General features: G+C 38.6%; 2 protein-coding genes across 40 annotated transcripts in view; one reads left to right on the plus strand and one right to left on the minus strand.

The window, feature by feature from the left end:
* Positions 1-17,258, minus strand: part of ash2 (Set1/Ash2 histone methyltransferase complex subunit ash2) — a 36,341-nt gene extending 19,083 nt beyond the window's left edge. The window contains exons 1-7 of the mRNA XM_083131202.1: positions 17,186-17,258; positions 13,182-13,469; positions 11,855-12,033; positions 10,709-10,881; positions 9,822-9,987; positions 8,425-8,605; positions 6,194-6,375 (exon numbers count right to left, since the gene is read on the minus strand). Of these exons, the coding sequence (XP_082987328.1) occupies positions 6,194-6,375; positions 8,425-8,605; positions 9,822-9,987; positions 10,709-10,881; positions 11,855-12,033; positions 13,182-13,469; positions 17,186-17,208 (1,192 nt within the window). The 5' untranslated portion in view covers positions 17,209-17,258. The remainder of the gene's footprint in view (positions 1-6,193; positions 6,376-8,424; positions 8,606-9,821; positions 9,988-10,708; positions 10,882-11,854; positions 12,034-13,181; positions 13,470-17,185) is intronic.
* slo (calcium-activated potassium channel slo) overlaps positions 17,257-20,689 on the plus strand; it is a 285,961-nt gene continuing 282,528 nt past the window's right edge. For 15 of the 39 annotated variants that reach the window (XM_083131195.1, XM_083131196.1, XM_083131178.1 and 12 more), the window contains exon 1: positions 17,268-17,738. In XM_083131195.1, the coding sequence (XP_082987321.1) occupies positions 17,427-17,738 (312 nt within the window). In that variant the 5' untranslated portion in view covers positions 17,268-17,426. Of the gene's footprint in view, positions 17,739-20,689 lie in introns of all 39 variants that reach the window. The other 24 variants (XM_083131171.1, XM_083131190.1, XM_083131170.1 and 21 more) reach the window with 7 other exon arrangements.

The following is a 20,689-nucleotide window of genomic DNA, read 5'->3' on the forward strand; positions in this document are numbered from 1 at the left end:
CCCAGCCGACTTTACAAAGGGAAAACTTCCCTGTTATTTTCCTTCAATACTTCTTCTTCTTCTTCTTTTTTTTTGGAAATCAACTTTAATCTCTATTTTTTCATTACAAAAAGAATAATTTCGGAGAATTAGAGATTATAAAAAGGAATTCACCTTGGCTTTTCTGTCACTTTTGAGCCGAGGACTATTTAGGGGAGGGAGATCCAGAGGGCATTGCCATACGCAGAGGGGGTGCTAAAGGAGCTACAGCCCCCTCCCGAAATTTTTAGAAAATAAAAAATTCAAATGAAGGTAGTAATAAAGTCGAAAAAACTCAAAATGACCCCCAATAACCATTTTTGTGTTTGAATTACTTTTAAAACGAAGGATTAAAATGGATTTACGGCAATGTATTCTATGATTCAACCAAATATTTAATCTGCCTCTGTTCAGTAAAGGTTAGATTCATGACACGGAACCCGCATTCACATTCAATTGTAGATATTGGTACAATTTCAATTGAATTCATATAATCCTTGACCTTAAGTGAGGTGAAAATGTGTCTTGGCTGACATGATTCCATAAATAACACGTTCTTAATCGTCTAAATGCCATGTGTGTGTATTTAATAGGACCATATTCATATTCAATAAATATTCGATCCTTGATCTATTTGACATTCATTTCTCATTTCATTTTTTTGCGATATTAACTACACCTAAGCTAGATAAAGAATACGTGTTGTTATATCCCTGTTCTTCCACCGTCTTTTTGCCTATTCAAGTAATAATAATAATACATTATTAATTAATTTACATATTTAATTAATGTCATTAATCTAATGTGAATACTTTAATTTCATCATTTATATTATTATTATTTCTGAGACTTGGTTCGGACTCTCCCCCCGAAATATATTTCTTGATACGTGCCTGCTTTTGACTAATCTTGATTGATTGATTGATTTGTTCTTTGAAGTCCACTTTATGCACAGGAAGTCTAATCGGGACTGGACCTACAGTTGAAAGTGGGATCCGAACCACTGTGCCATTTGCCTCCACCGGGTATCGGACAGACTAATCCTGAGTAATAAAGGTCCCGAGTTCGGCGGTTATGTACAGAATGGTATTTGAAAGGGAAGGGGAAGTCCTCCATCTGCTTGCTAATATTTGGTTATTGTGGGGATACTATATATGTACAATTTATAATATATCGATCCGTCAAGAGTAGTTGCCGGAAATTTTCCAAATACCTCACTCTTTGCGTGCATCTATCAATATCTCCAACTATTAGAGCACAGCCAATTATGATTGTGAACTGATAGCAAAACGTTTGTTTGTTAAACTTATTTTAAGACCAATTTATGCACAGAAAGGCAAATCGGGACTGGACGTATAGTTTAAAGTGGGATCCCATCCACTCAGTGGGGTAGCGCAGATCTTTGCCCCCCCCTCCCCCGCAAGTAAAATATTGAGGGGCCCCCTTAGCGTCAAAAAAAAAATTATGATGCCAGAGTGGGACGGAGGTACAATAGTTAGCTAGTTATCTGTCCTCCCCCCTTCGTTGTACAAGAAATCAACTTTTGCCTCAAATATTATGCCTTCCCATTTTTTTGTTATCGACTTATATCACTGTAGTACCTTCTTGAAACTAAATCAGGATGGTCTGAATCTCTGAAAAATAACTGGAAGAAGAATCTGGAAATATTTGTTCCTGATGCTTTGTATTTTTGCTTGAAATATTTTTTTTAATGAAGTTACATATATTACACAGATATTAAAAAATACTGTTTTGGTGGAATTGTAAAAAGATAGTAAACACTCCTCTTTTGGACTTCGAGGTGAATGTGCCTTCAGCCCCTAAACCATCTCCTGGTTCCTCCAGGCCAAGATTCAACGTAAGAGTCGCTCATATTAGCCTTCTAATACTGAGTGAGTAATATACTCAAGCAACAAACTTATCCTTCAGTAAAGGGGGTTGAACCGGAGAGCTAGATTGTCGGTAGTAACCTATCGCAAGGTAAATTTCAATCTGCTACGAAGAAATAACTGCGGACTCTAGTCTTGAGTGATAGATAATAAAGCTGCGAAGGAACTCTATTCACTGAAAATTTGTCACTCCATGAAATGCAGCTTGGAAGGACTGAAACCTCCCCCCCCCCAACAAAATAAAAGAAGTTTGCCACAGGTTAGTAGACCTCAACATCATTATTCATAATTTTAATACTGCCATTCTTTTTTCGATAGACCAGTGATCATACTTTCTTAAATACTTTTTCATGAAACAAGAACCTTTTTATTAATAGACCATCAGTGCTCGAATTTTCCTTTTTTCTATCCCCAACGCGAACAAGGAAATTTGCAGCGAGGAATTTTCCCTTCGAACACTGCAGATCAAAAAATCGTAACACGTTGGAAAATAAGAACTAGTTCGACAGAAATGTCCACAAAATGCCAAATTGTAAGAAAAATGAACTTACAAAATTACACAAAATAATGGTCACATTTAACTCATACGTTGTATACCCTGCGTGGCAGAGGATGGGATAATGGTCTTTACAGCAAAGGGATAATTTACTATGGGTCCCACCTTTAACTGAGGTTTTCGGCCCCTTTGAAGTAAAACGTAACAAGTGTAGACAATATGGAAAATTCATTTCAGCTCTTATTTCAATATGAAAAGAATTGGGACCCCCCTTGAAAATATTAGGTGGGAAGTTACATTTTAAATATCACGTGTAAAACTAAAAGGTTACGAATTAACAATTTTGATGTTTATTGTAAAATAAGGATAGACTGGTTGAGCAACTGAATATTTCTACTGTATTCATAACTGTAGACAACTGACACGCTACACTACGTTTACGACAAACTGCATAGATACAAAGGTATGAGATGAGGGATATTTTCCTATCGATGGACATCTGCGAGCAAGTAAGTTAATTCTGCATTTCGGAGGGGGACCCATATGACAAGTTACTGGGGCCCCTCTGGCTGAGATAATACGTCACTGCTTGTCATCGCAGACGTCGTATATGATGTTACTGGGAACCATATTTCTGTTTCGTAAATCGATTTTTTATAAGCGACACTATATGTGGAATTTCTGCGATTATATAAAAAATTCAAGAGCGCATTGTGGGGCTCCTACACCTCGCCCCCCCCCCCCCCCGCGTTGCGGGGATTGCGGGGGTGGCTGCTACGCCACTGGAGCCACTACGTCTCCACCGAGTATTGAATCCGGGGTCCCTTGATTACAAGGCGACGACGTCACCACTACGCCATCGGAGAGGCTCTGATAACACAAAGTGTGTAGCTTCTTGTACGAGAACAGTAACAACAGAATCCTGATTCCAAAGCTGAGAATTTATATTTTAGGTCTTTTACTACATAATCTATGTTAGTTGGCCTTTTTACTGTAACGAAATGAATGTACCGACGGAAACAAAAAGAAACATGCAGCTTCACAGTGCATAGGCTGGTAACCTCAAAGGACGATGTGTAAGGTTTTTTTCAACTAAGGAAAGGAAAACAGTTATTCTTCAGGGTTTCGGCACATCTGTCAATAGCCAGTGGGAACGACCATTCATTCTCCCCCTCTCCCTGCCAGATTGTAAAAGCAGCGAGGTCGGGTTGCTGAAACTGAGTAACGATGGTAAGAATATGGGAAATTTGTGACTGGGAAAAAGAAGAATTTCTTGAAAGCGACGTCAGCGCCTCCCTCGTGTTCCCTTGGTACTGTTGTTAGAACGGAACTAACGACACCCGCGAAATTTGGATTTCTTTCAACATCCAGCCGAGGCTTAAAGACCTTAGAATGTGAAAAATGTTAAAATTTAGGATTTTACGAGAGGAAACAAACTTTGCTTAAACAATGAAGGATATACAGGAAAACCTCGTTAATACGAAGTTCAAGGGACCAAAAAATGTCAACTTCGTATTAAACGACTTCGAGTTATCCAAACTTTTCAAGATGGCGCCTGTTTTCAGGTGTAAATAAAGTAGAGTATAAATTACCCCCACAAAGGATGTTTTATACTTGGTGGTAGCTCAGAAAATAAGCTTTATATGTACTATATAATAATATTGTACGTTTTAAAGAAAGTGTAAAAAATGTTACACAAAATGAGAACACGGAGCTTAACGCGGACACAAAGATTCGAAGGAGACGGTTAACACCATTTATCCTGCCTAGTTATACAACCGGTTATGGACGGGATGCATGTCCTGGCAAAAAGTCTTATAAAAAAACTGTATTTTCTTTTAATTGTGCAAAGTCGTTGCTCTTCCCCGAAATTCGTAAAATGTTAGTTCATATGAAACCCGTTTGCACGAGAGACCTACGGAAAGGAAAACAATCTCGTTTATTGCAAGAAGTGAAACTCGGAAGAATCTTGACAGTAGTCACACTGGCGCGAGCAAGAGACGGGAGATAATCCGACAGAATGAATATTGGATTTAACATTGTCCGTTACAGGATTAACTGGTAAGAGAAGATTCTCTTGGGAGAGAACACAACCTTTCCCTGGCACAAAACAAAAGAAAAAAATCGGGGCTGTAAATTTCATTCTGGTTGTTAACTTCACATTTGCCCCTCCCCCTTTGCAGGGATCAGTTCAAACTCTTCCTCAACTTGCATTGTAATCCACTCTGAAAAAGTAAACACACAACTTGCGATCTGTTTGCACCGAATGTGTATCCTAGGACACATTAAACAGTGCCCCACTCGATAATCACTCTGGTTTGGATCCCACTTTAAACTGTATATTTAGTCCCGCTTAGCTCATCAGCATAAAAAGAACTAAAAACAAGCTTTACGAAACTTGCGTATTTTCAGATTAATCGACAATTTGTTGTAGGTTTCAGTATTCTGAAGGTCAAATACTCGCTCCGCCAAAACTTTTTCTGTATTCCTACATTGAGCATTGCGTTTTTTTTTTTTTTTTTTTTTTTTTTTTTTTTTTTTTTTTTTTTTTTAACAGCAGCACGCTAATGGTTCTGAAGAAATGCAGGGATTATATGGCTTTGCGAGATTCAAAACAATGAAGCTTATTCCTTCGCACTGGATGAGTCATTGCACTTATCTGCAAGGGAGAGCTTTCGAGATGCTAGACTAAACACTGGCGCCAGCTGCAGCGTAGACACAATGAGACCAGCTGGAAGTTAGAGCAGCAGGTGGCAGAAGGGAAATCATCAGCATTTTAAAGATAAGGCAGTTGTCGAAGGCGGAACTTTTATCAGCAAATTATCACATTACCATGCACACCAGTGGCGGATAATGAGCTGTTGTAGGAGAAGGAAGGGGGTCACATTTATTGTACTTATCATGCGGTTTTATGACCGGCACAATTAGGAAACTTATGAAGCGGGAAACTGGAGTTGCAACATACCTAAGATCGACGTCAACTTTTGCAGGAAACCTAGATGACAACGCATTAGGCGGGTTGACGATCTTTAGTTTGCCTATACGGCTTTGATTATCTGTAACAGTTTTCCTTTTTTTTTTTAATGAAGTTCTACAGGGCACGAAGAACACGCTTTTAATGAAAGTGGTTACCGGAAGTTGACGGCTACCAGGCCAAAATTTGTTCGCTCAAGGGAAATTGCTGTATCTTGAGCTGAGAGCTAGACAGATGGGTGAGACTTCCAGGCGTCACGCGTCTTGTATTTTGGAACATTCGTGCGATCTTATCTCGCATTTCTCATCTAGCACTGGTGAATATTTCCAAGGTGGCGCATTCAGCGGGGAAAGAGCTTGACCTCCCATGCACATTGACAAAGAATATCAATGTCCAGCGGGCATTTCGGGCTGCTTCCCTCGAGTTGTCAGCAGCTCTTGGGACAAGGAAACATGTCAAGGTCAAGTTAAAATAACATCCAAGCTCTCTCCACATTCGATCTTCTCTTGTCGACTTATGCAGGTGTCTACTTCGAATTAAGCGAAACCAGTTTTGTGGAAGGGTCTTGTAAACAACTTCGTATTAAAAATTATCCGTATTTCGATTTATCCGTACTGAAATACATTATAAATCCTATCTTATCGGCTGGGGAATGGGAAGAACTTCGGATTAAAGGGTACTTCGTATTAACCAATATCGTATTAACGAGGTTTTCCTGTAATAATAACCCTACTGAGGTTAACTATCTGCTCTCTCCTACACTGCAAATAATCACACTAGAGCATACAGTTGCAATAATAACTTTGAAATACTTACCATGGGTGGCACGAACCATGCAGTAGCCTTTATCACCAGTAACAGCTAGCCTATCCTCTGAAATTCGAAGCTGTGGAGCTCTGTCGTGCAATGCCAACAACACTTGTGCTGGATTTAATGTTCGGTACAACCATCCAGGAATGGGTTTGCCTGCCCAATCACTACTTTCATCAAATTCCTGTCTGCAAGTAACAAATTACGAATTTATGATAAAAAGTAAAATATATTTTTTTAATATAATGCACACATATAGGGAATTTTCATGCCATGTGACTTGATGGCCTGCAAAATTGTTGGGTCAAGATTGAAGATAAAGGTTGGAAAAAAACATGGTTCTCTTGGCAAGGCTTGTCAAAATGTGTAAGTGATGGAGTGGGTGTGGTGTGAAGGACAGGTGGAGGGGCAAGAATGTGAATGAGAGGTGAAAACAGATGTTGTTTGGGGCTGGGTAGGTTTGGAAAGCTACTGAGTGATGTTTTTCAGAGCAGAGTATTGTTACACTCATGTCTAATAATTATAAGCCCTGTCCCAGTGTCTTTATACTGAGGTGTTGGTGGATTGGAGTGCCGAGTGCTACCCAGAAGCAGCCATTGACAGATTGACTGATTTAGTTTATTTTACTTCGCGTTTTGTGCCTCTTGGTTAATTTGCGAAGATGGGGATGAGTGATGAAATGATGAAATTGATGAATGGACATTCACAAACAACCAAGCCCGACCGGGATTCGAACCCGGGACCCTTGGCGTCGCAGCACGATGTGCTAACCACTCGGCCACAGGGTTGGGTGCAGCCATTGACAGGGGTATTATGACTGTTGGTATAGTTTACGGTGATAGTGAAATCCAGGTTTCAAGTGAAGAAGTGTGGCTCTTGATTCTGAGGTTGGCAGCAGTGGATGATTACCCCAGGTAAAAGCCATTGCCTGAGGCAGAGTGAATCAGGAGAGGAACAGAAATGAGGTTTTGCATCTTGGGCAGTTGTTGATGGGAGAGCATTGATTGTGGGGTGATACAGTATTGTGGACCAGGATGTTTTTGAAGTTGGGTGTGTCTCAGGTATTCAGATCACCGTGGACAATGGGGAGAAGGGAGCATAGCAATGTGAAATTTTGTTGGTTGTTATTTGGTAGGGGTGAAGTGAGGTAGTTTGGGGAATTTATTTAGTGACAAAGGATAACCACAGTTAATGAAGCTTTGGTGTAGGCAGAGGTTGTAGTTCTGTTGTGAAGTGGAAAAGTGTTGAGACTTGGTCCTCCGAGAGCCAGGGAAAATTGGGATTTCTTTCCTGCGTAACGAAGCTGTAAGTCTGTACTTTTTGTAGAAGCTTCAATCTGACCAAGGGTCATTCACTAGTTCTACCAGCTAGTTGCTCCTCTTAGATATTTCAAATATGCGAAGCAAAGTCAAGTGGTTAGCAGGCTTCCTGAAGTGTTGGTGTAACAAACAAAGCTACCAGGTAAACAGAATAATTTGCCAACATAACACGAAGACAGAAACTTGACGAATCGGCACGGAGGAAGTATCCACTGCCAGAGCTATAGATGAGAAGGGACACTCTTTTGATTGACTTGAAATAGTAAAGAGCACTCTTTTGGTTTTTCTTCGAACAGGCTGAGTCTGCCTGACTTCGGCTGAAAGCTACAAGAAGCCTGGTGAAAGCTAGTTCAGGCTTACGCTTTGATCTTTGATTTGGGCTTCAGACTTCACGTATTAGACAGGTAATTATCATTATTTACCATGTATGATTCAAGTTCGAAAGTTTTAAAATCCAAGTGCTGACTTTTTGCCATTACCAGTTGTTTTGAAGTGCATTTTGTTTCAGTAGTACCTCTTGGCCCCTTACCATCAGGCCAACTTGCTAGCGAGTAAGACTCTCTTCTGAGGATGAAGGAGATTTTAGTGTACATCACCTAATAAGTAAATTAGGAGTGGTTGGTTTGATCCCTCATTCGTACGAATGATACGCTTGGGCGCGAGCTGGAGAAGTGTAGTGCTGCATGTGGTTGGTGAGTTTGACATGGATGGACAATTTTAAACGACCTTCCTTGATGTGCATGTCCACATCTAGGAAGTTGATTTGATCAGTGAAGTGGGCTCAGGTGAGCTTGATGGAAATGAAGTGGTTGAGTTGGTCTAGGAAAGTGGACAGGGAGGGTATATGTATACATGGCATATTGTTAAGCACAAGGTAAAATTTTAGCTCTTTATGTACAGATCTGTATGTTTACATACCTGAATGGAGCATGTGGATCGGGCTCAGCTAGGATGTAACGATAACCATCTTTGTTGTACGGATGCTCTAGTGGATAGCCGTGGGCAGGGAGTTTAGGAGCAGCCATTTCACTTCGACCCTTCTTTCCTGAACCTGAGCCTGTGTCTGGGAACTTTCTCTTCGCACTTCGTCCTTTCACTCCTGTTGGATATTGATTTGTCACAAATATGTACAAATGCAAGTTAAACATAATCAGGAATGCAGAGTTAAACATAGTGTTGATTAGCTATTTCCATTTCAGTCCTTCAAATCCTTATTAATCCAAATCAAGATGGATATTACATGTTACTTGGGAATGTAATGAAGAAAAAATATAATGACCAACATCATTTTTGTGAGCAAAAAATAAAAAAAATAAGTGAATACAGGAATATTTTTATTTATTGTAAAACTCTTACAGACTGATATGGTTCTAAGTCCATGTACATTTAAGTCCAAAACTAACATGAGTAACATACTATGACAAAAGAGGTCATAAATTCAAAGTCTGCATATGGCAAGGGTGAGAGAGTGTGTTTGTTCCATATCTCTTTTCCTCAGTTCACCATTCAAACTTGTTTGATTGCAACAGTTCATTAGCAGGCTGTCTAGTTAGAAATCATCCACCATGTAACTCCTCCCTCCATAATCTAATTAGACTGACAAAGTTAGAAATCATCCACCATGTAACTCCTCCCTCCATAATCTAATTAGACTGACAAAGTTAGAAATCATCCACCAAGTAACTCCTCCCTCCATAATCTAATTAGACTGACAAACTGTGATAGAAAGAAGAACACGCACACACTCAATGCCACCCTCAAATGCAATGGCTTTACGTTATTCTACGACTTAAAAATGTACAGAAAAAACTCATATGCTTTTTTAAAAATAAAAACCTCAAATTGTAGATAGTGTGTCTGCTGAAGATAACTATGTATGATGACAGAAATGCTATATATATATTAGGGATGGGCCGATATGAAATTTTGGCCGATACCGATATAAAATTTACCGATACCGATAACCGATATTCTACCAATCCGATATAAGATTCGAAATGGTCCTTGAAAAACCTGAAAGGTTCACTGACCTCTTTAAGAAATGTGTGTTTCAAGGTGACTGCAGTGCAAAAGAAGTTGCATATTTAGTCATTTACTTTTTAGAAAGTAGGGCATGGATATTATCCATAGAAATTACAACAAAATGGCAGAATTTTGCACTAAATTATCAGATAATAATCGATATATCGGATCGGTGAAATAATCGGTAATTTTACCGATAAACCGATACACCTATATCGGCCGATACCGATAGAGTACCGATTAATCGGTCCCATCCCTAATATATATTAAACCATTTCTAGAGGAGTACATACCATGCGGAAGATTCACATCTGTAACTTTGTAGTTTGGTTTAATTTGTGTCAATTCCAATGTCAGCAACCCATACAGAGGATGCCCTTGAGTGCTGCTACTGCCGTCTGGAGGAGCTTCTTCACATACAAAAACCGTTGATGTGTCCTTCATCAACGCTCTTTGGATCTACATAAAAAAAGCATACAAACAGTTAGATGCACACAATGGAAAATACAAATATACAGTGTTTCATAAATACTTGAGGGGTTACAAATATTTATTGCAAGTAAAATATTGAACTTACGTTAATGAAACTAGTTCAGAATGAATGTAGAAATCAGTTTTTTTTAACATCTACAAATGTTCAATGTGTGCATCACGTGTGACATGACACGCATCACCACAATAGTCTACTTCTTACAACACTCGCATGAACATGGGCCTGTCAATAGTGTATATCGCTGCAATATCATGCAGCATTGGTGAGACAAATACCCTGTCTTTGATGAAACCCCACAAAAAGAAGTCTCACGGTGTAAGATCTGGTGGTTTTGGGGACCAAAACATTGCACAAAACACAGTGAGTGATGTGGGTGATTTGAGTGTCACCTAGTGACACGGATATGAACTTTCAGCTTAACAAAACATGCACACGTAAACTGTTTGAGTTCCTTGATTGTTCTGGACTGGTTTTATTAACAAAAGTTCAATAGTTTACTTGCAACAAATTTTTGTAACCCCTCAATTATTTATGAAACAGCTGGTATAAATAGAAGCAAATAACAAATATGCAACCAGTTCAGAATTAAGCATTTGCTAAGTTTCAAATCTATCTTCAGTGGTGAGAACTTGAGTCTGCCACTCAAGTTTTTCACCACCAAGTCAGCTAAAAATTGAATCCACTCACCGTTGAATGCCACGACTGTGTCACTCTTCGAGGCATGGTTGTCATTCCTTCCCAGTGTGAATCAATGAAGGAGATAATTTCATTATCTTTGGAGAACAAGTTCCGTGGTTTCCCTTCCTTCACCGTAGCTTGCTTTAAGTTGCCAATAGCAGTGATACACATTTGCGGAAAAGCTGGAGAATAGGAAACAAATAATACAACTTCAAAATGCTTCTTCTTAAAGAGGAACCAATTTTTTTTTATATATTTAGTGCTAGATGTTAATATTGAATAATTCTATGTTGCTGTCAAGCGTAAATCATCACATTATGGTACGAAACTTGTACTTCAAACACAGATTCTAATCAGAAATTAATTTTAAGTATCTAAACAACAACAATGCAAACTTCCATAAGAGATCCAACTCGGACCATGTGCCTTCTACTGCCAAAAATTACTGGTTAGAACACAATATAACATTTCCAAATAGAAATTCAGAAGAAGTAAATGTTCCACTTTCCAAAGTAAATGGTTTACATTGCTGCTATGTCAGTTGCAATAAATATCAATGTCAATTGCAATCAGGAAGAATCACACCAGACCAATATATATATATATATATATATATATTTTTTTTTACAATTGCATAAACTGTGTGACCTCTTTCACACTACCGAATAAGACCGTATTCACCAAAAACTTAAAGCAACAAAATTATTCTATTGTATTAGGTTTGGTTTTAATACGTCTGACTTTGAACATGGACTTAGATGCTCTTGTTGCATTAGATTCAAATAATAACAATAACATGGAAGAACACTGAAGACATGCAAGGAAGAACCACATTTTTGAATGGACCCATTTCCTGCACACCTCCATCTTACTTACCAGTGTTGGGCTACCCAAAAGCCCAGTTGACTTGTTTTACTGCAATTTCATGCTGAACCTTTACCCAGCAATGGGAATAGGCTAATTTACGGCAATGTGATATTGTGAGAGTTACTTAGAATCCACATTTCATGTACATATATAATAATAGCTATGATAAGCCAGTTAATACAAAACAACACCAAATATCATATACAACCACAAAAAAATATAGTTTTAGTTAGGCAAATTAGGTATATGCAGGGAATGCAAAAATATAGGGAAAAAGGGGAAACTTACATGCCTGGTTCTTTTTGAAACTTTCCAATCCAGTTGGGGAGCAGTTCTTGCATACAAATATGTAATTCATCATGAACGGAACCAGTTTTCCCAATTGGTATCCAATGCATGATTCATGGAACCAGCGGAAGCAATTTGCACACAGAAGTTCCACAATGTTAAGGTTTCTTTCCTTGCCACTGTGCAGAAAAAACAAAAATATGTCAATTTGAATGCAGTGTGTAATTTACATATGGACAATTACATGTTTCTACTACTACTTTACAAAATACTGATACCACATCAGTATTAGCTCTAGTATTTACATAATATCGTAACAAGTCAAGGCTCAATGCAGTGTTACCAGGATAAAGAAATTTAACCAAGAATTTATAATACAAGGTTCACATGCTGTATACAATAGGGGCATTCCAGCATTACATGTGTGACATTTTCACATAAAATGTAAGGTTCTATGAACGTAATTGGATTAAAGTATTCATAATGAACTGATTTCCTGAATTATGAAGTTCTTTGTGGCGTCTGCTAAAAGATGAAAGAAAAGTTGAATATGGTTACACAGCCTGAAAACATTAACGAAAATGTTACAAGTGTGATGCTTTAAAAATGTAGAAAAGTTTGACTTCATTTGTTTTTGAACCATACAGGCTACAGATGCTAATAATTTTTGTTGATGAATTATTCAAATTACATGCCTTCACAAACATTTAAACCTTAACAGGTAACCTTGACACTCTGTACCCCATAGAGAACATTGGTTTTGAAGATTTTGTTGTTCATGAACGTTTTCAGTTGATTTCAGCTCTTGGAAATGTGTTATTGTGAAGTAAAGTACGTCTGTTACCTTACTGTGAAGCAGAACAGCCTGAAGGCTTCGTGCAAGTGAATATAGCACCCAAAACGACTTTCCACAACAGCAGCTATAATTTTATGTAGTTAGGTTAGGATTGTTAGGTTTGGTACTGGTAGTTATTTTCAGCGTATCCTTTCGCTATTTAAGTGTACATAAAAACAGTTTTTACTAACAAAAAGCGGCGAAAGTACTCCAAAATTGCAGGTTTTAACTTACGTCGGCCATTCTTTGGGATCAAATATCTCCGTTATTTGTGCTTTCCTAATGCTGGAACCACTTTTACATTATGTAAAATATTGAAATCTGTCGATTAAAAAAAAATCGACGTAATTCTCAAGGGAATACAGTGGGTAAATGCCCCCCCCCCCAAACATAATAAAAATAATAATAATTTCTAGATTAATTCATTTTGTTATTTACATGGAGTAGGACCACTTTTTGTGGAATTCGCCAATAGCAGAAAGATATACTAACCAGTAGCAATGTCCTTCCCTTTCCACTTGCTGTGGAGGAGCTGGAGTACTTTCTACAACAGATTTGGTTGAAGTTACAGCTCCTGTTTCTACTTTAGCTGCTTGGCCATCTGACTGTTTCACATCCTCTGATCCTTTCGTGTCTGCCTTCCCCTCCTTCTCTCCTCCAGTGCCTTGTTTCACTTCTGAATCCTTCTTTCCTTGGTTGTTCTCTCCTGCATCTTCTTGCTTTTCTGAAGTTACAGCCATAGCAGAGTCACTTTCTGAATTTATGTCTATATTCTCTTTCCTGCAAATAAAAAATAAGCTCGATACAAAATCTGCTACGCAAGACAAATGACAAAGCAGTGCATTACAAAAACAAAGAACTCATATTATGTAAAAGTGCCTGGCATTACACTGGCGGCTCCAGTTAAGGGGGGGGGGGGTACGATGGTACGGCCGTACGCCCTGTTGTTTCATGTACGCCGGGGCGACATGAAGGCAGAATGTTGCTGGATTTTATTTACTGAATGCATCCTTTGGGGGGGGGGGGTAACTTGTTCTTGCACATATTTGTTGCTATGCAACTTTCATGTTGCAAACGTCCGACTGAAACACTCTGGAGAAATGTAAGAGAAAAAATGGCAAAACATCGTTCCTTTTTATTTTAGATTAGGCACACACAAATGCAGGCTCAACCAGGATGCAAATCCGGGTCTCTGGCATATCGTGCCTTGCTTAATCACTAAGCTACCGAGCCGGCCTGGCCTCGCCTAATTTTTCGTTATCGCTAATTAACATCTCTACGCTGGGAGGAACCAGGCAATGTCGAAGTCTACTGTGTTTCAAAGGCAACAGATCCCTTTGTGGTAGCACCGGCAGAGACAATTTCACACAGGTAAAACAGCAATAGCAAAAAATCAGGCGAGGCCAGGCTGGCTCGGTAGCTCAGTGGTTAGAGCAATGGCATGGTATGCCAGAGACCCAGGTTCGAGTCCTGCATTTTTTGCTGAAAATTTCTATGTATCGTTCCTCTTGTTTGTTGCTTCAATCAACTGCTAACAATTGCGCGGAACCTATCCTCTAACATCAACACTCCCTTACATCCATTCCCACTTTTACAAATTAAATTGTCGGTGTTTCTTTTTCCCTTCACTGCTTCAGAACGCGGTAGGCGGCTGTTCGGAAGGGCTACTGGATGTTTTTGAACATTTTAATTATCCGCAACAATAAGCGGCACAATAATTTTTTTAAAAAAATAGTTCGTAGTCTTGCTTCCCTTCGGATACTCAGTTGTGGTCTGGTAGTGAGTGAATCTCATGCATTAGAAGAGTACAGTCTTAACAGGTTTTCCATTTTCGCATCCAATGAAAATGAGTACAGCAAAGAAAAAACTGTCAGAGGCAGAAAGAACGGAAAAAGGGTACTTTCATGAATGATTTTCTGAAACGTTAGAAATCAAGTGAGTTATTGAAATCATTGAAAAATGGTCTACTTCTAGCGAATCATTTTTGTACACTTTTCCCAAACAGTATCATGGTGAAAAAAAATTTGCGATTCGAGTTTCGAAACTAGAGATATTGGCACTCGAATTTTGGATAACATTAGCTATCTCAGGTTTAGTGTTGTTTTGTCTTTGCGTCTCTCCTGGCTTTTTCTTTTGAAATCACAATAAAATATTGCTGCAAGGATTGGACATTTCTTGGTAAAAATACGTATAATATTAGGTACAGCTGACAACATCAAAATGGAACGTGAGTTATTTAACCAACCTTTTGTCACTGAAGTTAAGTTATTGAGAGACAATGAGAACACGTAACATTTTTGCCCCTGAGAAAAAAAGTTAACCAAATCATACGTTTTGGACGAGTATTTGAGTGAAGTAGTCGTACCTAATTCTATAGTTTCACCCATTTATCATACTTCCGGTCGTCTTAATGATTCTAAAAGCAAGAAAAAAAATCCTCTTTTATCATCCCCCAAAGAAAATAAGACATGTAATTACACTATTCGGAACTCTGAAATTCCCGATATCTGCTTTGTGGCCAAGGACGTATTTAGGGGGGTCCAGGGGATCCGGAACCCCCCCAAAAGATTTATCAAGTACTAAAATTAAATAATGAAAAATATATTATTTTAGCCTTTGTTGTATAATTTCCCCTGAACTTATTGGAAGACAAGGATTATATTGGGATCATATGGCTTTGAAGGACAGGAAGGACATATTTAGGGGGTCCGGACCCCTCCCCCACCCAAAAGACTTATTAGGTACGAAAATTAAATGAAAATATACTCATTTAGCATTTGTTGTATAATTTCCTTTGAACTTACTGGAAGACAAGGATTATATTGGGATCATACGGTAAAAATTTACTATCCTTCGGACACCTCTAACTTTCTCGTTTCGTCAATTTTTGACATTCGTACTTACGTTATCTGCTTCGCGGAACATTCCTGAAGGTGTAGAACATCTAGAAATTGCAAAATAAGCGAAAATAAGGCGTTAGTTTTCGGAATGGAAACTGTTGATTTTCGCGATTTTTTTTGTTTCACAACCAAATATATATATTCCTGATACTACCACGACACCAAATTTTTACTATGTTTGCCTAACCTAACCACGTGCCAATGGTTTGTGGGGCTAGCGCCAATGGTTCGTGGGGCTAGTGTCAATGGTTCTCAATTATTTCCAATTTCTAGATCCTGATACTAACACGACACCAAATTTTAACTATGTTTGCCTAACCTAACCACGCGCCAATGGTTTGTGGGGCTAGCGACACACCATCCTTCTAACTCTCGTTGCAAATGCAGGCAGTTTGAAACACTGGATACCCAATGAACATGAGCAAAACACAATCACGACGCGTCATGTTACTGTCACAACGCATGATGGTGTACGAAAGTGTATGTGCCACATGCTATTCTCCGTCGGATAATTAATTTTCAACAAACAACATGAATTTCAGCTATGAAACATTCCCACATCAGACAAAACACCTTCCCGATGTTCGACAATGCTACAGGAACTTATTACGGTAAGTAGTTTCTTCTGTAAAAATAAATAAATGTGTCCGAAGGATAGTAAACTAGTACCACAAAAATTACTGTCTATGTGAAAAATTGTGTTTGTTTTCGTGTAAAAAGAACAATGGCACGTTAAGAAAACCTAGTTTATTTCGTTTTTTTCTCGATTTCCATACTTGACCGCCAATTATTACATGCAGATTCGTGTTTAGGAGTTCACAATTAGTGAGTAGGCGACATTTCATAGAAATGGGAGAGTGGTCCGGTATTGTAAACTCGTTCCATGGCACCTTGAACTATGTTCCACAATACACAATTGGTAAGTTCGAACCATGCGAAACACAAAATATCAGATTTTAATGTGTCTCCGATCTATGAAACTGGTACTGACACTTCTATTTACGCAAGTATAATTGCACTAACTCATCAGCTGAAAAATCTATCCTCCTTGCACTTTGTTATTATTTGTTAGGATGTGAAGGTTAGTCAAATTTTATTCATTTAAAAAAATAAAAGTACACATTGTTCCTTATCAGGTGTTCGATTTTAAAAATACATTATCAACTGTATCTCCAAATATATTACCAAATGTATCTCTCACCTACATCTAGATATTTTGATAATAAATTTCAAACTGTCATGAATTTAAGTGTATACATGTTAAATCACACATTCGCATTTAAATCCGATGTGTGCTTTCTTTCTAACGGATGATGCTCCGTGTTCTACGTCTACGGAATATACTTCAAATTTATATCATGTATTGTGATAATTTATTTGAACTTTTTTTTCTGTAACAACAGAACATGCTTGCCGCCACAAAATACATCAGTTAAACAGCGGAAACCACCTTCTGCACGAGCTTCTATTCTTTCAATACACCAAATATGTCTTAAACGAAATTACTTTTGACATGAAACAGCATAGTGCATTCATAAAGTTATTTTTACAGAAATATAATCACATTAGTTTATTATTTACATGCTGGTCACTCACCCAACTTCCTCACTTGCGGCCATGATAATCCACGTTGTGATGTCATATCCGTAGCGGCGTGCGATTGGTTGCAGCAGTATTGATTGCAGAAGCTGCCTGGGTACATTTCGTCTGCGGCAGGCGGACAATAAGGCCGTGCTATAGAATGAGGGAAATGATTGATTTTAATCCTGGCAGCAATTTTAGGTGAATAACCATCTCACCTATGAAGCATAACCCAGAAACGTGATAAACAGCGGACATGGCAGAATTGGAATTTACCACGGATCTGCCGACAGAAGAACCTTGTTTGAATGAAAGAAAGTGGTGGTGCTTCTTGCTGTCGAGCATTTTCACATTTCTCGCAGGATTGGCAATAGTATTGGTGTGGAGAGGTTTCGCATTTTTGTGTTGCCGCAAAGAAGCAGAATATTCACCAAATGATCCGAAACAAAAGGAACAGAAAGCCGACAGAAGGCAAGGCAGACAAGAGTTTGAGGGGACGTTTGTGACAGAGGCGAAAGACTGGGCGGGGGAGTTGATATCAGGTCAAACCACCACCGGCAGGATTCTGGTAAGTACAAGAAAACAGTGACAATTTGACTACTGTAACGTATTCCTTGTTTTGAATGTATTTCTTCTACAAGAAAATTCATTTACAATTATATGAATAGTAGTTTGGCACATCAATACGCATGGAATTATTTTTAGAATGTGTGTATATGTAAATCAGTCAAAATAGCATGTGTGGGGCTGCTGTTTTGACAATTAGTTAAGAACAAGTTTTAACTTTAAAATGTATACTCTAATCGACGGTTTCGTGTTTGCCCTATGGGAATTTTCCTTCGAAAATGTATTTTTAAAAAGTGCGCCACAAGAGAACGTATCAGAAATGTGCATGCAATTCTATTTTAGAAAGCCTAATTAGTCGATACCTGTTACGCGGCATTAGATTTATGAATTAAATAAACTATATTACTGTGAGAAACAGAGTTGAAAGTAACGAAACGTTTATAATGTCTGTAAATTATGAAGGAACTAAGTGGATATGTTGTTAGAACTGCAAGAACCATCTGTAAGCAGTTGAAAAAAACTTGGTTTTCCCTAAATAAAATAATAGTCGCTAACATATTGCCGTATTTACCTAAACCACAGAGTTGCAGACCAGCCTGTGTGTAGAATATTTTTCCTGTGCTATCCACTACTTTTGTTTGTGTTTCTAACTTGGGAAATGCATTGCTTGTTGCTACGATAACTATCCCGAGGAAGCAAATTGACGATGGTTATGAACGGATGAAAGACATCATACTAACATTTATGACTTGCACTGATTTCGCACAGAACGTTACGCTAACCGATAGGTCACGTGAGTTACATACTACTGCGTGTGATTTACCCACAATCTTCCTTATACATCCCCACATTAAGATCCGTCAAATCGCTGAATTATGCAATGTAAAATCTAACACGTAAAACGATTGAAACTGTCACCATATGAGAACGACGTACGTTATTCACAGATAATCTATTTGGATAGCCTGTCGTAGGATCATAAATGTAGTTTTATTTTAAAACATTCGTCTTTCTGGCGTTTAGTATCTTTTATTGTTCGATTTCATTCACGTCGCTTATTTCCACTGGGTTAACAGTAGCATGGAGATGAAAGAGAAGTGGTATAAAATGTCCGTGTTTAAGAGCACTATACCAGCATTCGCCCGCAGTGTCAGGAAACCACGGAAAAATCTGTCAGAATAGTCGGCAGCTAAATTCATTCCGTTTATAGTTCCTGTATTAAAATGTGATAGTTGGCAGCAGCACTAGAAGTGGAAATTCATAGCTAGGAGGATGTTTGGTCAGGCCTGGGTCTAGCTGGGGAATGCTTTGTTCAAATTGTGCTAGCTGAAGGAATACCCCCCCCTCTCAATTCGAGCACTGGTTGGCAGGGATCGACAAAATTAGCATCGTGCACTTCTCAATTAAAAAAATGGCATTCGAAACTGAACAGGGTAAGTTGTCAGAAAATGTCTCTATCTAAAATTAAATTTCACCCAAGCTAAATAATTTATTCTAGTAGTTTTGTTGAAAACTCAAGATAACCTATTAATCACGGCTTGAAAAAGGGAGCAAAGGGGCGATGGTTTCCTGATCGTAAACAATTAATCATAATTAATGTAATAGTAAGTAGATTGCGGAGAGGGGTATCCACGCTCTACGACGCCAGAGGTTCATGGTTCTATTCCCGGTCTTGGCATGGATGTTCTTTGTGAGTGTCCTTTAATTAAGTTTTATCATATCATCCTCGTCGCTGTGATTAGCCTAAAGTGACAGGAATGCGTCGTATATAATTCAATCAGAAAGTCAGAAAATAATCCTAAAATATCAATCGTGACAACTTTGTTGAACTAATTTTTAATATATATTTTTTCTATCGTAATTTTGCTAACGTTCTAGATAACCTGGAAAAATTTCGGTAGGCTTCCAAGCCCCGTTGGACCATGCATGGCTAAGCCTGCGGTCCTTGATCCTCTGCGGATTAATTGGCGTGCTCTTTCCATAGGCGAGAAGTTACGAATTAGCTCTACGTTCCAGGCGACTAAGGCCAATATACAACATCCTTAGTGCTAGCTAAGAAAATAGTTCGTACTATGTGTCTATTTGCATTTTCTATACTAAGCAGACAATAGAAAACAGTAAAAACCGAAAAAGATGACGCTACCAGGTAGGTTCCTGATTGAAGTCCTGGCACCTGACCACCAAGGCAGCCTGATAGAAGTAGAACAACTCTCAATGCAGTACTTGATGAGCCTTAACGCAGGGTTTGTCCAGGATTTTTGCATCTGATGGGTGTACGTTCGTATTTAGAGGTATGTAAGTAATTTTAGAGCCAAAATGATGATAATTGGAGTGTTGCAAAATAATTTAGGGATGTGTTAGAAGGGTGTTGGGGATGTATGGTTAGATCACACTGCCTTAATGCCTCGCAGTCAACTTTCAATTCTTCCTTTCGGCCTCTAATCTTCATTGTCCTCAAAATTTCACCGTCAGTCATCCTAGTCTTGGCTTTCCTTTCTTCATGTTAGAAGCAATCTTTTCACTTAATATTGGCAAATAGTTATCACAGCGTGCTACGACACCAGGGGTCCCGGGTTCGAATCCTATGGACGTTCTTTCTAAGTCTCCATTCCTCAATTTAATTTAATTACCACCTATCCTCATCGTCGCGATTAGCAATAAGTGACCGGCGACGATATAGTTATGATATAAATGCAATATTGCTTTACGCATCGTGTTCATTAAGTGAAAAACAAAAGCAATAGGAGATTCTTCGTTTAAGCAAGCTTCTATCTCCTTGAGAGGGCAGTCAGCGTACGCGATACGAAGCCAAAAGTTCTGGGTTCGAACCCAGGGTCAAACATTGTCATCATCGCGTTTATCCTATCATCTTTCACGAGTTCATGATTCATTCTCATCGTCACGATTAACTGAAGAGATAGAAAGGCGAGGCAAATAATGAAAAAAATAAAT

This window comes from Lepisma saccharinum, chromosome 11 (assembly GCF_977018435.1).
Source record: "Lepisma saccharinum chromosome 11, izLepSacc3.1, whole genome shotgun sequence".
Lineage (NCBI taxonomy): Eukaryota > Metazoa > Arthropoda > Insecta > Zygentoma > Lepismatidae > Lepisma > Lepisma saccharinum.